Genomic DNA, 17,291 nt, shown 5'->3' with positions numbered 1-17,291 from the left:
CCGGGCCCAGCGCGCGGGCGGAAACACTGGGGAGCTCCTGCTGCGGCTCCGCTCGGGAACCCGGGCGGCAGGTTTGGGGAAGTGGGCCTTGCCGGGGCTTCCTCTCCAAACTCCGCCAGGCCGGTTATTCTCCGGGCAGCTGCCGGCTTTCCATCTGGATCCGGGAGGTGGAACCCGGACGCCCGCGAGAAAGGCGCCTGGGGCTAGCCAGACGACGGGACTGTGCGACGGGTAACTAAAGAGGTCGTGACAGGTCCAAATTAAAACCCACGCGGGCGTACACACCGCCGTGCTCAGGGGGTTCCCCGCCTTAGGGCTTTTTAGAGAGGTTGGGACGTGTAGGTGCAGGACAGAGCCAAGGCCCGAGAGGCTTGGCTGACTGCGAGCCGGGTGTTCTTCTCGGCCCGGCCCGGAGGGAACTGGAGCTACCCCCAAGCCTGTCCGGTAGCGCACTGTGGTCTGCAGCGTCTTGCACTTTGTGGAAAGAAGTCTCATTTAGAAGCAATAGTACAAGAGGCCAGAAAGGCTTCTAAACTGATAGGGAGGACCCAGAATCTGGTGTGGTGAGAGTGAGCTTCTTTTGCAAAACTGCTCACGTCTTTCAATAGGTTCCTCAGGCCGCCTTCAGCTGTCTCTGTGGTTTAAAGAAATGCAAACAAAACTTGACCTGCGACCCTAGCCGGTCTGGCTCAGTGGATAGAGTGTCCAGCCTGTGAACTGAAGGGTCCCGGGTTTGATTCCCGTCAAGGGCACATGCCTGGATTGCGGGCTCGATCCCCAGTTGCGGGTGTGCAGGAGGCTCCCAATGATTCTCTCTCATCATTGATGTTTCTGTCTCTCGAACTCTCTCCATTCCTCTCTGAAATCAATAGAAACATATTTTTTTGGAAAAAAAAAATAAAACACACACACACAAAAAACAACAACAAACCAAAAACTTGACCTGCGGTGAGGAAGGCCAGGTCTGGAGAGACCTTTCCCAGATTCTAGGAGGCTGTGCCTCATGCTCTAAGTCTAAGATATGGAGCAAAGACTCTCTTGCTTCCCTTCACCTCTCTGCGCTCTTCTCTCCTCTCCTGTGTTGTGCATTAGAGAGAGTGGGTCCGCCCTGAGCTCTGGAGGTAGACAGGTTCCCTCCACCCCATTGCTTCCATCCCCTTCCCTCCTCCAGCTCTCCGGTCTGCAAACCCCAGATGAGACTCTTTTCTCCTGGGAATCTCTAGCGTGCTGTCCTGCCCAGCCCAAGCACTCCTTTGATTTTAGGCTCTTGGAGTTCAATTGACATGTGTTTGGTGTGGCAAATAGGAAAGAAAAGGAAAAGCTCCGATCTTCTAGGGGAGGAGATAAAGGGATTTGCTTGAATTTTTCGAGGGAAGGCCCTATAAGGCCCAGAGCCCCAAAGGTAGGACGGTGGCAGAACTTCTGACACCCTTCCACCCCCCACACCTCCAAGGAATTTGTGGAAGTCTGCAAAAGCTTCTGGCTTTTGGAGAGGGGCTTTCAGGAGCAGTTGACTGATGTGTGGAGCCTGGGAGATGCACTCACTGGTTTGGGGGTCAGTGGACAGGCAGCCTTGCAGGCACAGATCTGCTGCCCTGGATTTTGTGGATATTTAATCCAAAGTAGGATGTAAGCATTTCTCTGAGTAATGTCCCCCACCCCACCCCAGTTGTCTCTCTCCTTTCAATCTGTTCTCTTCATATTTGTAGGTTTGCCACAGAAGAATAGGAGGGAGAGAGAAAGACGGTTTATTTTGCCTTTCTCCTTTAGGTTAGAACAAGTAACGGGGAATGTTTTGTCTCGCTTCTAGAAGTTGATTCATGCCAATAACTTGTAACCTCCATTGCCTCCAACACCATAGCAGGAATCTAAGTTTATGCATTTTGCAATGGCCACCTGCCCAGCAGCACTCCTATAATAATAGGGCTTTGAGTTTGGGGGTCTCAATTCAAGAGGAGATTCTGTCCACATCCTGTGCCCTTCAAACCATTCTCTGGGATACCCAAAGTTCATGGTTTCTAAAGAGTCACAAGACCAAAAACAAGCCAGGAGGAGGGTAGCGAGGGCAGGAAGAAAGGCGGGGCAGCACCTGCTGCGGGCGGCAGCAGCAGAAGGATGCAGGTTTGGGAGAATAAAAGGAGACTGATTTCACCGGACAAACCAGGCCGGTGCCCTCTCTGTTATTCTGAGTGTTCAGGGACAGCCCGAGTCCTCCAAATCGAGGACAGGTAATTGCAAAGGAGAATCGGATGAACCATGAGAGAGGTCAGAGTCGTTGGTGGCTTTGGGAGACTGAGCCATCAGGGACCAAGGGCTCAGTTTTTCTAGCTGGTCACATTACATACCTTACACATCCATTTATATAACTTTTATTTTCTTCTTTCAGTTGGTTTGACCCTATAATTCCATTAAAAATGCCAGTCACCAATCCGATGATGTGGTGGCGGCGCAAGAAAACACACACAGAGTAGTTGTTTTCATGAGGAAGGCAAGCATGCAAGTGGATCGTTTCCATGCAGTGCTCTGTAAGGAAGTCCATTTGGGGTGTACGCGTAGAGAACCCGCCTGGGTGAGACTACTGGTTGCTATGTATATCATACCTTTCTGCAGTTGTGCGTATTGTGATTTATTTGCGTGTAGCATACCATGCATAGTTCGAAGTATATCAGGGACTCCTGGACAAGTAGTTCACTACATGCAGAGAAGTAAGTGAAGCTCTGTTCACATGGCAGGTCGGCATGTTACAGTAAGTTCCCAGACCATTAGGAATCCGTATCTGCTGGCAAATTATGGAGATCTGTGATCTCTGTGTCTAGGTTGGCCCTTTCAAAAAGGGCTGCTTCAGTCCGTAACTGTGGAAATTTCGTTGTTGTTGTTGTTAGCTACGAATGCAGGTGAAAAGCATATGCCCCAGAGCAGCGGTTCTCAACCTGTGGGTCGCGACCCCTTTGGCGGTCGAACGACCCTTTCACAGGGGTCGCCTAAGACCATCCTGCATATCAGATATTTACATTACGATTCATAACAGTAGCAACATTACAGTTATGAAGTAGCAATGAAAGTAATTTTATGGTTGGGTCACAACATGAGGGACTGTATTTAAAGGGCCAGAAGGTTGAGAACCACTGCCCTAGAGAAAGGTCTGTTTGCTGGGCACCGCTGGAGAGGCTCCCGCTGTTCAGGGAGTGCCACATCAACACCAACATTCAGTTTTGCGACTGGAAGGAATTTCTTCAAGTTCTGCTTCCGATTCTTTAAAGGTCTGGAGTTATTTTATCTAAAGGTGTAGTGTGTTCCCCATCCCTTTCCGTGTGGCGATGGTTCTAAGGAGAATTTACATATTCTAATATTATTTCTAGCTCTGGGTTGAAGCATTCTTTTTTCTTTTTGGGAGTATATTTCCCCCTGCTCTTTGATTATCATCTATGGCTGGCCTGGAATTATAAGATCTTTTTAAGCCCCAAATTATAATTTAAGCTTCTTTACGTATGTACCATCGATTCACTTAGACTCCTAAATTCCCTCTTCATCCCCCTCACACCCTTTCCAGTCCCCCATGAAAATACCCTGGGAAGTGTGGCATCTTTCAACACTTAGTGTTTCTGAGTCAGCAGCCTGAACCAGCCCAGCCAGCCTTTCAGGACCTGGGCTCAGGAGCTGAGGAAAGTTAAGGGTCAACTCCAAGGTGAGAGCTAAAGTTACACTCCTGTATTGCGGCTCCCTTCCCCCAGCCTCACCATTTCCTTCAGGGGAGAGTGTCGGGGCAGCCTCTGGCGGGAGAAGGAAGATCTCTAGCTGTAGGTTCTTCCTCTGTCAGCATCTGTCATCAAAACAAATATGTACACAAGGTCTTTAAAGTGTTCTTAAAGGAAAAAGAAATCAAAAATATCATATTTGGTTAGGAGTAGGAGGGCAGGGCCAAATAGGAAAGTAGGGTCTCCTTTTCTGTTGATTTCTCCTGAAAAGGGGTGAATAAGAGACCTATAGTGAGAGAAGTTGGGAGTTTTTGAAAACTACCTTTATTTTAGTTTACCTCATACCCGGTACCGAATAGCATCTTTATATGTGCTCTGTGCCTTTCAGCTCCTGCTCCACTGGGTCCTGTACAGTCTACTTTCTTATTTTAAACTTAATTTACAAAACAGACAGACAGACAGACCTGCAGGTATAATGAGTGGTACCAGATCACTGGTCCAGGCCCGGATGGGAAACCCTCTGAGGCTGTGTTGGCCAGAAGAAAATGAAAAGGTGGGAGAGACTTCAAGGTCACTCGTGCAGTGTGCCTCTGAACTTAAACTCGGGGTATGGTTTTAAGACGGCGTCATTTGGGGCGAGGGGCTGGACTCAGAGTTGCACTGTCAAAAACAAAAACCACCCAAATGAAAAGGAATACGTGATCCTGTGCTACTGGTCTCTTCCAACCCATACCCCAGCGCTGGTTCCAGGGGCAGGACACTGAGGATATTCAGTTTCTGGCCTTTCTGGAGGCACCCATCCATTTCCTTTGCTCCTGGGGCCCTGCCTGTTGGGGAAGGGGAGGGCCTGGGGCTCAGCCCAGCTGGGTGAGTAGGACAGCCCAGCTCCCTGCGTATAGGGTGGTGTGCCCACCACCTGCGGGAGCAGTCACAGGGCACAAGGGCCCTGAAGGAGGTACGAGAGTCCCAGCAAAGGTATGTTCAGTGGCAGCTGCGGCTGCACTGGATACTGCCCCTTGCCAGTCTCAGGGAAACTGCAGTTGGGCAGGTGGGGTGCTCCCTCCCACCCAGCCTGCTTCCGTCCTTGCACCCCTCTGCGGGTGGGCTCCTTGGCCCAGGAGCCTGGAGCCTGAGGAACAAGACTTTCCCTGCATTTCTCACTCCTGCCTCTCAGGCCATCCACTCCCTCTCTGCTGCATGTGCGAGGGTTGCCAGATTTAGCAAAAAACATGCAAATAAAAACAGGATGGCAAATATTGGGTGGGACATACTCAATACTAAAAATTCTTCATTATATATTTGAAGTTGAAATGTATCTGGCAACCCTAGGCAGAGGCTGTCCCTCCCAGCTCCAGTCACCACACTCTGTGAGCCCCTTGGGGTCCGGGGTCACCAGTGCAGTGCGGGTCTCCCAGCTTCTCTCTCCCTGGAGCCCCAGCTGCCTGGGGTGGGCATCAGGTGGTGCGGGGGTCCCTCTTGTGACCTGAGACCAGGGCTGGCATGAAAAACCGGAGCTTTTCAACCTCTAGAAACCAGACTTCCACTGCCATCGGGGAAAGAGCCGGCCCCTCCACCCAGCACACTTCCCCAGGTTATAAATCTGGGGGATGGCCGTGCCCTCGCCTTACACAACCAACTTTTCTTTTCCCTGATGGATGAACTCCCGGGTTTAAAAGATTACAGTAATCACAGGAGGACAGTGTAAATCGAATCTGATAGCAATAACTTTCGGGGAAGGTCAGGCTCAAGTGAAATGTTACCAAGCAACAGGCATTTTGTTTGCAAAATACAATCAAAGAGCATTGATGAGAAAGTCTGCTGCAGCCAGTCAGCACTTTCTGCTAACAGCTTTACAGAGGGGCCGGGAGTAAATCTCCGTAAATCAACGCCCTGGAGGACTTGGAGCCCCTTCCTGGAAATGTTGCACTTCTTCCTGACAGGAGGGAGGACGGAGCCCAGTGCAGAACTATTTGCCTGCCTGCCTGCCTCCCCTACCCTCTCTTTCTTCCTCTCCTTTCCCTTCTCGCTTCCCTCTTTTCTTTGGCTTTTTAACCTGTTGCAGTTTCCTGGCCATTAGCCACTCAAGCCCCTGGGCCTCACGTCTAGTTTGAGGTGACTGTGATGGCACAGCGGACCTTGAACTTGGGGTATGCATGGGTGCCCATGGCCAAGGTTAAGTAACGTCTGAGTGTCTCTCCCCAGGAGTCCCACGTGGCTTTAGTGAATCATTTCCTTGCTGAGCACTGAGGAAACAAAAACATAACTCGGTGTTTTTCCCTCCCATTTTGTTGTATAAACAGCTATAAAAATAAGCCCCATCAACCACTGAATGACAGTATTCTGGAAAATTTAAATATCAGAACATTAGTTCTTTTTCCAGATCTCTAATCTCTTTTGATTCCAATGACAAGCAGACATAAATTTTGCAAAGCTAGGATCAGTGTTCTGCTCCCCCCCCCCCCCCGCCACTGATTATTCTTTAATTCAGTGTGAATATCTGTTGCACCCATAGTCTTTATATGTGAATGTTTACAACAATATTCCCCCTAATGCTTACACCATAGTTGGTCCAGCTGCTGGCCTTTGAGTTCCTTGCTGTGTTTCAATGTAAAATGTGACCAATTACAAAGATAAATTGGAAATTTTGCAAAAGATTAGTTAGTAAACTGTAAGTGGCTAAGAGGTAATGCTTTGATCAAAACCTTTACCCTAGTATATGAAAAACGTTCTGGTTTTTCATACACTCTTACCTAGTAGATGCCTGGGCACATAGTGAGGGATTCAAGGATATTTGCTAAATACATGGATGAATGAATAGACATTTTAAAAAATTTAAAAAAATTTTTTTAATCTTCACCGGAGGACATACTTAGAGGGAGGGAGGAGGGTGGGAGGGAGAGAGAGACCAATGTGAGAAACATCTATTGGCAGCCTCTGTACCTGCCCAGCCAGGGTTCGAACCAGCTCCTACCTTAGATGCACAGGACGATGCTGACCCAACTGAACCACTCCGGCTTGCATTTTTATAAGTACCAGATACACATGTAGGTTTATAGGTAATTTCCCTCCTGCTTCTCAAAATGTGTTATTTTCTGATTTTCTGAATCAAGAAAGAGGTCAAACCTAAATTTTTGTAGGAAATATACTGTAGTCCACAGCTGCAAAACCATTTTTCCTTATATCCAGCCCTTTAGATGTTCCCCGAAAATATTGGTCTGCAGAAACCATTTTGATACTGCCACATGTTATTAACCCAGTGTTGTTAATGATTTTTTATCTTCTTATGATTTTTCTTTTTTTGTTTTTGTTTTGTTTTGTTAATCCTCACCCAAGTATGTTTTTTTCCATTGATTTTTAGAGAGAGTGAAAGGAAGGGAGGGGCAGTGGGGGAGAGGGGGAGAGAGAGAGAGAGAGAAACATCGATGTGAAAGAGAAACATCAATTGGTTGCCTCCCCAGCACATACCCTGACTGGGGCCGGGATCCAACATGAGACCCTTAGGTGTGAGGGCTTGTGATCTAACCACTGACCCACACCAGCCAGGGCGTTAATGATTTTTTATAAAGGAAAATGTGACTATATATTTTTACTTTCTGCAAGTTTTCTTTTCTCCTTAGGAAGAAAAGGAAAGATTTTAGACCAACATTCATTTTCTGCTGTACTTTAAGTTGTCAGCGATTCAGTTGTGTTTTTTTTTATGACTCTGTACTTGTAGTATGAGATAAAGGTAACAGAAGTTGTACAAAGCCTGTCTCCTGTTAGAATTCTGACTGGGCAGTCGGCTCTTCTAGAAGCCAGTCTTGCCCAGGCTCCTGCCTGCCACTGCGGATTTATTCGTGTGCTTTGAAAATGACCCATTGGGGAAGCTGTTCAGAGGTGTGTTCCCCAGTGCTCAAGCGAACAGCTGAGGACATGCAGTCCATGTTTCAAAACGCCTGACGCAATTTCAGAAGAAAAAAAAGAAATCCAGTGACGGGCGTTAAGAAACCTTCCTTTCTCTATGCCAGTGTTTTTGTATTTTCATTCTGGATGTGAGATATATTTTGTTTTGTAGATATAATTGGACAAAACGGGGCAAACCCACCACATTTAAGTCAGAAAAATTTTTCATGTTTATGTGTCTTGAGCAAAATGTTTCACAGATGGGGTATGCTTTCTCAAAACCTTTGAAATGAATATCTAGAATTATTTTTTACTTCAGTGCATTTTCATATGGAAAAAATCCTCAAAAGAAAGTTAGATTTTTGAACTGTAATTTTATTTTAGATGGAAGTCACTTTTGTGTGAGTGTTCATTTTCTCTCTTTAAGGTCTTGTAGCTATCTTATGGCGTACACACACACACACACACACACACACACACACACATACAATATATGTATCTCATCCATATAAAAATTTCCTTCTTAATTGAATATTACCTTTTAAAAACCTTTACCCTAGTGAAAAGTTTATTTTAGGGGTGGCTGTGTTTCTACATCATAAAAAAATATGAAATTGAAGAGTGAGCATTGAGTAAGTTTTAAAGATGTCTAGATGTTTAAGCATTAGAAACAACAGACTATCACTTTCAATAGGTAGTTTGTAATATCAGATGAAATTGATTTCTTTTCAGTTTTTGTCCAGTAGTTTTGGCTTCCTATACCCATATTCCAGGTGTGAAAGTATTACCAGTTGAAGTATACTCTTCCTCTTTGTGCTCTAGGAATTAGGGTGTCACTTCCAAGAAAAAAGAGGGTAAAGCATTTTGGGGGTAGTTTCCTTTTCATTTTGTTTGTTGGCAGCTTCACATTTCTATATCAAGAAAGGCCTTTGTGTTTTAAACCAACACGGTTTATAAAGTTCATTTAGGAAAAAAAAATCTAGAGATGTAAAGAAACACCTGTTATTACATTATGCTTTATCGCTGGGCTCACAACTCACCCTCTATAATTACTTGTGAGACTCTGTGTTTATAATAGAATAATCTACAATACACCTAGTTTAGGTACCACAACACAACCAATAGACCACAATGCCACAGAATTGCAGGGACTGTATATTCTTCTTTCAGAAATTATTGTTGAGCGAGGGGTTTGCTCTTGGTGCAAGGTGAGAGGCTAGTCTTCCCTTGCCCCTTGCCCGATTTGGAAACCCCAATAGCCTTTGGCTGTCGATTGGGATCCTGCTCACCTGACACCCCATAGCAGGCCTTTCTGTGCTGCTCAGGTGTATGAACGCCATCGGCGAGTCCCACTCATTGCTTCTTTCAATGTCGTCTGTCTTCCCTTTGAACACGGTATCCACAGTGCTGACCTCGGTTGGTTGGAGTGTTGAGTTCCTACATTGGATTCCTGTGACGTCTTACTAGCTTTTCTCACTTTGTCGCCATAGCCTTGACTCCCAGTTGGAGAGGCTGATCAGCCCAGAAACCTGAGAGTGGATGAATCAGCACAGTCCACCACCATCCCTTGAGAACTAACCGGAAGTGCGTGCTGCACTGGGCATGGCACATCAGCAGGGGCAAAGGGTAGCACGAGGAAAGTCTGGGCGGGGGGCCCAATTGGGGAACAAGGTGGCACCCATATAAGATTCCACTGTCAACAGTGGATGTTATACTGTCATAGATCTATACTCCTGCCATCCCATATCCAGTTTATTGGGATGGTGTATCGTTTGCCAACCTGAAAAAAAATTGCTATATTTTCATAACAGTGGATGTGTCAGATCAGCCAGAATAGCGTTCTCTAGTTCCTGTTTGAACCCCCTTTTCCTGGAGCCTGAAGCATTCTGTGGGAGAGTGAAGGTGGTTGACAGACCTCAGAACCTTTCCCTTAATGTTGTCCGTGTTTCAGACTCACCCAGGGTAGGGAAAATCTACCTTTCAGAATAGGAAGCTGATTTTAGGTCCACATATTTCTTTTTAAAAATAGTAAAGTTTTGAGCTTTTCAGCTACACTTATACACCCTTTATTTTTTAGAAGAAGCACTTGTTTCTCTTACTTAAAATCTTACTATCCCCTACATCGCTCGGATACCACGTGTCATATTTCTTTTCTTTTGTGTGTGTGCCAAACCAACACATAACAAAATTTACTATTTTAACCATTTTTAGGGGTATCACATAGTGGCGTTAGTACATTCACAGTGTTGTGCAGCCGTCACCACTATCCATTTCCTGAACGTTTTCATCATCCCAACCATAAACTTGGTACTGATTAAACAGTAAGACACTATTCCCTTCCCCCTGCCTCTGGTAACCACCATTCTATTTTCTGTCTATAAATATGCCTATTCCAGGTATCTCAAATAAGTAGAATCGTAGAATATTTGCCCTTCTGTAACTGGCTTATTTCATTTAGCATGTTTTCATCCACATTGTAGCATGTGCCAGAATTTCATTCCTTTTTGAGGCTGAATAATATTCCATTTTATGTTTAGACCACATTTCATTTATCTCCTTATCCAATTGTGGACACTGGGGTTGCATTCACCTTTTGGCTATTGTGGCTGCTGCTTGAACGTTTGTGTACATGCGTGTTATATTTAATGCATAGCAAGTCTACCTGGGTGTGTTTGCTTTCCCCCCTGCACATGCATCTTATCTCCCCAACTTAATGATAAGTTCCACAAGTTAGGGGCAAGTCTCACACTTCTGTTATTTGCTGCCATCTATTCTGTGTCTCCAGTATCTTGTGTATTACAGGGATACAGATACCTGATAATAACAGGTAATGAAAGCTCAAGTTAAAGACATAAGAAAACTGTGTAGAGGTACCTACTATTGAAAACGTTCTTTGATGTTCATTTTTGCTCAGGGAGAGTATTTGACTTGCTCTTCCAAGCTCCATGGAGCAGGGGCAAAATCCCATTGTGCGTTCAGTTCCGTGCTGAGTTAACATACTGGTGACAGTGTGTGAGTGTGAATTTATAGATGCTTTTTGTGTGTGTGTGCTGTTTTTCTCTTCTGGATGAAGTATAAGTACCACATTAACTCGGGAGATGAAACTGGGTCTCCAGTCCTAGGAAGTTGGAGGAGAGAATATGTCAGATTTCTCTTTCAAAGATAGGTCTTCTGTTCATCCCAGAGTTGTTGCAGAAAGCAGAGATGTAAGCCATCTCTGGGCTCTACATGAACCCCCTAGAGAAATCTTATATTGGAAAAAAAGCAGCTTACTTAAAATGCAAATTTGGGATAAATATGAATTCCTATCAGATTTATGATTGAAAGTTGCACTGATATAATGTAAGAATATCTTTTAAGTATTTTTGCTTGGCACATAGTTACTGCTTTGTGGAGAACCAAAGTTTTGTTTTTTCAGTTATGTTTAAGATACAGCCCATAGTAGAAGCATGTTCATAAATGGGCCTTTGTTTAAGGCTTTTAAAGTAAACAACAACACATAGGAGGAGATGGATTTTAGAAGCTGCTTTGATGAAATTTCACCAACTGGCTATCTACACATAATCAGGTTTGCCCACAGGGAAGGGGACAATGAGGCCATTCACGCCAGGAAGTAGAAAACACAGGCAAACCACTTGTTTACAACCTGACAAGTGGGTCCTTAATAATTTTCACCTTTAGATCAGTTACATTGGCTTTCAGAAGACACTGCCAGTACATGTTTTAAGAAGGATAAAGTTCCACTTGCATACAGCTTATTAATAAGGAATATGTCTCTTTATTACAAAGGTCTGTTAGCATTTACTTCTTCGAGTAAACAGTCTTAGCTACTCCTTTCTGCCTGGTTAGCACTGTAATTCTAGCCCGTCTGGGGGTAAGGTCATAGGTCAGAATGTTAAATTTGCACCTGGTTTACTTCACAGCAAATCTCTGCTTTATTTGGAAAGCTGTTTTCCCCTCTCTCTTCTTTTAATTCATGGTTTCTTTAAGTCCTTTCAATGCACTTTAGTAACAAAACAGTTCATGGAAAATGTATCTCCCCCTGGCACCCCAGGTCCTGGAGTTAGGGGTGCATTTGCCTCACTGATGGGTCCTGCTCCTTGCATAGTTCCATGAACCCTGTCAAGTCACTTCCTCCTTCCCCTCCTGCAACCTGTCCCCCACCATCCAGAATGCACAGCTGGTTTTGCATGCTTTCTAATCCAAGTTGTTGACAGGTCTGCCAGCCCCTCAAGTGGCTTTGAAAAAAATGTTTTTATTGATTTTAGAGAGAGAGGAAGGGAGAAGGATAGAGATAGAGATAGAAACATGGATGAGAGAGAAGCATTGATGGGCTGCCTCCTGCATGCCCCCCACTAGGCACTGAGCCTGCAAAACCCAGGCATGTGCCTTGACCAGGAATTGAACCAGTGCCCTCTCGGTTCATGGACCGACACTCAGTCAACTGAGCCACACCTCAGTGGCTTTTAAATAAAGGTTTCAATGTACAGAGGCCTCTTTCCTTCGCTCTGGCAATCATATCAACTCGTTCTTGTATGCGGTATCCTGTGGAAACACGTCGGTGCCCACTTCACAAGGCATATTTAATGAGAAATCTACGCTCGGGAAAATGGATCTGACATATTAAACTTGCCCGCAGTACACGGGTACCCGCAGGCCGAAGATGTCCTTAAATTCCACCGGCCCCCGCGTTTGCAGAAGAAGAGCCGGGAGGAAAGCCCGAGCTCCCGTTCCTGCCTTCCCTGGGCCTGTGGGCCCCCAGCCCACAGAAGGCCCCTGGTCCGGCTGTGCTGCTGGGCGGCCACACCTCCTGGGGGCCTCGGCCTCACGCTGCCCAGCTGCCCTCGTGTTTGAGACAAGCTTCCCTGAACACATCGTTCCGAGACATCACTCTGGTTTCTAGATGTTCATATTCAGGGGTCTCTTTTTGCCATTTGTCAATGACATGGTTTGGATTTCTTTTTCTTACTTTTTTTTTTTTTTTAAGGCTTGTGGTATGCTGTGACCCACTGGGACACGTTTCCCCTCCCAGAAAGCCCGTGCGGGCTCCCTCCTGAGCACATCTGTTCCTCTTTATGCCACCAGGAGAGGATTAACCCAGCTGTTCTCTGCTTTTCAGATTTGACTGAAGAGCGACTTGGGGACAGCAGCTTGGCCGACAACGCTGAGACCTTCAGCGACAAAGACACAGACCAGAGGAGCTCCCCAGATGTCGCAAAAAGTAAAGGCTGCTTCACCCCCGAGAGCCCCGAGATAGTGTCGGTGGATGAAGGTGGGTATGCAGGCCAGAAAAATGGGGGCAACTCGGACAGCCGCTCCGACAGCCCCAAGTACCACGGGGAGCAGAATCACCTCCTGATCGAGGGCCCCTCGGGGACCGTCTCTCTGCCCTTCAGCTTGAAAGCCAACAGACCCCCCCTGGAAGTGTTAAAAAAAATATTCCCCAACCAGAAGCCCACGGTGCTGGAGCTGATCCTGAAGGGCTGTGGGGGGGACCTGGTGAGCGCCGTGGAGGTCCTGCTGTCCAGCCGGTCCTCGGTCTCGGCCGCCGAGCGAACTGCAGCTGAGCCCGAGAGCCTCGTGCTGCCCTCCAACGGGCACATCTTCGAACACACCTTGAGCTCCTACCCCATCTCCTCCTCCAAATGGTCCGTGGGGTCGGCCTTCCGAGTCCCAGACACGTTGAGGTTTTCTGCGGACTCTAGTAACGTTGTCCCCAACCCCCTGGCCGTGCCCCTGCAGCACCCTTTCCCCCAGCCGCCCCGCTACCCTCTCATGCTGAGGAATACTCTGGCGAGAAACCAGTCGAGCCCCTTTCTGCCCAACGACGTCACCCTGTGGAACACCATGACGCTGCAGCAGCAGTACCAGCTGAGGTCCCAGTACGTCAGCCCTTTCCCGGGGAACTCTGCCAGCGTCTTCAGGAGCTCGCCGGTCCTCCCCGCGCGCACCCCCGAGGACCCGCGGATCTCCATCCCTGACGAGGGGTGCCCCATGGTGTCCAAGCAGCCCATTTACCCCGAGGATGACTACGACGAGCGGTCCGACTCCTCAGACTCCAGAATACTCAACACATCATCTTAAAGCGGAACCGGATGGGAAGGGACCAGGTGACACGTTCTGTGCATCTGAACCCTGGGAGGGGGAAGGGGGGAGGGTCTGAGGAGAAGCCACATCCTGTGTATACCTTTTCCTTCTGTTTGACAAAGTGACTGTGCTTGATTCTATTAGCAATAAAAACATAACTTATTTAATTTCTTGCACTTCACTGGGAAATGCCAAATAGCTCTGCTCTGTGGCTTTAGTGCTGAAATGCTTATTGTACAAGAGAGTCTCATGCTAAGCGTAGTCTTGGGAAAGCTGGGACCGCGGAAGATTTATTTGGGGATGTGACGCTGAAGGTCAGCCTTGCTCCTAAACTCCACCCGGAGTGTTCAATACAACCGTATACTTGAATGCAGTTTGGTGGAGGGATTCCTCAGGACATGTGGCTCCCAAAGGAAGTGGTGCGATTGCAGAGGGACTGCAAACAGGGACATTATGTTCTTGCGCTGGAAATCCATCTTGCATTTTAAAGAGAGACTGCGCTTAAGAACAGCGCGAACGGCCCACATGCTTATTTAAGCTTGGACAGTTTTCAGAGACAAACCCCATTAAGAATTATTCCTTTCACATGGCTGAATCGAAACACGTGTAATGTCAGTGTAAAACCCGTCACAGCTGTGAACTGCATGAAATGTGTTGTGAAATGAACACGAGATTAAGCTTTGTCGGGTTAATGTAGCATGCTAAGGGCTCTAGAAGAAATAAACTAAGGAGATGACTTTGGTTCATGTCATTTCTGCTTGTGGAAGGAGGACCTCTGGCAATAGGAGCTTGATGTAAAAGCCACTTCCTCTAGTGCATGGATCGCACCCCCAGGTGTCGGTTACGTGAGACGCTCCTTGAGAAACACCCGTGACAGAGTTTTGGGGGTGCAGTCAGAAAGACGGAGAATGTATTGTTCAAGAATAGCGTTCATTCAGTGCCTCTATCCATTCATTTATTTCTTCAACAGATACTTATTGAGTGCCTGCTATGTGTTACAATGCTCCCTGTACGTTATTGTCCCAGTTACCTGCCCGTGAGTCCAAGATAAGCAGGGATGGTCATGGAGACTCCCGTTACAATCAAAGTGAGAATGAGACAGTCTACAGCTCGGGAAGTAAGTAAGGTGCTTGGCACGCCCCACACAGAGAAAACACTCCCTGTGCGAGAACTGTTGCTCCTGTGAAGTTCAGTAGCGTTGCGTTCAGGATGTAGAAGTGAATTCCCTCGTCGTCGTCACTTGGGGAAGATGACCACCACACAACATTGAAAAGCAGGGCTTACCCCGCACCCACATGCTTTATTTTAAAAGCAATTTGGGGTGCTGCCTGTGTATGGCAGACTTTTTGCTTGGGTATGTTTTTTGTTGTTGTTAATCCTTACCCGAGGATATTTTTCCATTGATTTTTACGGAGCGTAGAAGAGAGAGGGAAAGACAGACATGTCGATGTGAGAGAAACACATCGATGGCTTGCCTCGTGCATAAGCCCCGACCAGGGCCCCGGGCCAGGGAGGAGCCTGCAACCAAGGTATGTGCCCTTGACCAGAATCAAACCTGGGACCCATTGGTCCGCAGGCCGACGCTCCATCCACTGAACCAAACTGGCTAGATCATGCTCAGCTATTTTTAAAAGTGAGTCTTCGAACAATGATATTCAGTGCCCACACTGACCACTTCTTGTACTATTCTCATTCTTCAGAGTGCTTGAAAGGAACGATGACTGCTTAGCTCAGACAGACTAATGAATGTGGGAAGGAAAGGAAATAAACAAATGCAAGCCTCTTGATGACAGATGTAGAGAGAGCTCCCAGTGCCAGAGTGTTGAGGGGCCCTTCAGTCTGGGAGGGAGGAGAGCAACTCCTCGGCCCGAGATGCCCCTCAGCTGGGTCCCAGGAGGAAAAATATATTTAAAACAAAAGGAACATCTCGTTTTTATTTCTGTTGGGCTCTTTTGGAATGAGATATCTTTGAGGGGGAAAAACTCACTATTATGAGTTGGACTACTGTGTATTTATTCGACATAGTTGCATATTAGAGGTTTAAAAAGAAATATGATTTGTTGTTAGAGTTCTATTTAGACATTAGTGTTTACGTAAAGGAAGAATGCGAGGAGGTGGAGAGGAATACTCTGACAAACCCTGATTCTAAAGACACACGTAAAGGACGTGTAATGTGGTGGTGATGGGCTGATGCCTGGGCCTACCCAGGACAAATGTGCTTTCAAAGGCATCTTCATCTCAAAAGTTACCCACACTTACTTAACAAGCAACCATGATGACAGGTCCCGTGTGAGCTGCTGGTGCTCGGCTTCAGCTGTGACTTCTGCAGGTTGAATGATGGATGGAGCAAAACTTGGCTTAAGATGCAGCGTTCTCACAGCTCGGTTTCGCCCACAGATTGCCAGTCACTGCTTTCTGCAGTGCCAGCAAAATGGAATTGTCTCTAAGGCAGCGTATTCATGGCTGGTGCAGGTTTGCTTAGGCCTCAACATAATTTTCTTCGGCAAGAAATGTTTTCTGTGGTGGGGTGAGTGTGGACAGGGGTCAGAAGGGAGAAATTGGTTGTTAAGATCTTACATCTGGCCCTACCTGGTTTGGCTCAGTGGAGACAGCGTTAGCCTGCAGACTGAAGGGTCCTGGGTTCGATTCCAGTCAAGGGCACATGCCCGGTTGCGGGCTCGATCTCCAGTTGGGGGAGTGCAGGAGGCAGCCAATCAATGATTCTCTCTCATCATTGATGTTTCTCTCTCTCTCTCTCTCTCTCTCTCTCTCTCCCTTTCCTCTTTGAAATCAATAAAAATATATTTTAACAAATCTTAATCTGGCTTCCAGCGTTCAGTCTTGCTTTTTTTGTAGTCCTGACGGCTGAGTCCCCTCTGGTTGAAGTAGATTCTAGCTCAGCTCTCAAAGACTGTCTCACAAAGGCGTGTGGAATTCTCGTCTGCCCATGGGCACACAGTTTCTCTTTCACATGAAACTGAATGTCTGGATGAAAATAGAAAAAAATCAACCAGCTCCTAGTTAAGTCCCATCTGTCACAGAGAAAACATCTGGGTGCTCGGATGTCCACTTGCAGTTGAGTCAAGCCAGCCCCATAGGAAGTTAATCCACACTAAACCGCAGTGCCTCTCTCCTCTTCTAGTGAGGACCAGCCAGCTATTACTCTGAGAGTCAATGCTTTGTTCATCTAAGACAGTGATGGCGAACCTATGACACACGTGTCAGAGGTGACACGAAAACTCATTTTTTTGGTTGATTTTTCTTTGTTAAATGACATTTAAATATATAAAATAAATATCAAAAATATAAGTCTTTGTTTTACTATGGTTGCAAATATCAAAAAATTTCTATATGTGACACGGCACCAGAGTTAAGTTAGGGTTTTTCAAAATGCTGGCACGCCAAGCTCAAAAGGTTCGCCATCACTGATCTAAGATGTGTGCTGGCTCCGTCAGCGTGGCTTGTGGTAGAGTGTGGACCAAAGATCCAGGAGGTCAGGGCACATGCCCGGGTTGCAGGCTCGATCCCGGTGAGGGGCATGCAGGAGACAGCTGGTCAGTGATTCTCTCTCAGCACTGATGTTTCTGTCTCTCCCTGTCTCTTCCTCTCTGAAATCAATAAAACTGT

The 17,291-nt window shown here is 46.6% G+C and overlaps 1 protein-coding gene across 1 annotated transcript in view; it reads left to right on the top strand.

Annotated features, from left to right (window-relative positions):
• The window catches only part of DMRT3 (doublesex and mab-3 related transcription factor 3), an 18,489-nt gene extending 4,658 nt beyond the window's left edge, over positions 1-13,831 (top strand). Inside the window, exons 2-3 of the mRNA XM_014546321.1 lie at positions 120-231; positions 12,697-13,831. Coding sequence (XP_014401807.1) covers positions 120-231; positions 12,697-13,661 — 1,077 coding nt within the window. The 3' untranslated portion in view covers positions 13,662-13,831. The remainder of the gene's footprint in view (positions 1-119; positions 232-12,696) is intronic.
• Positions 13,832-17,291: the final 3,460 nt, after the last annotated feature.

The sequence above is a fragment of the Myotis brandtii genome, unplaced genomic scaffold (genome assembly GCF_000412655.1).
Source record: "Myotis brandtii unplaced genomic scaffold, ASM41265v1 scaffold44, whole genome shotgun sequence".
NCBI classification, from domain to species: domain Eukaryota; kingdom Metazoa; phylum Chordata; class Mammalia; order Chiroptera; family Vespertilionidae; genus Myotis; species Myotis brandtii.
This window is presented reverse-complemented; position numbering and strand designations above follow the sequence as displayed.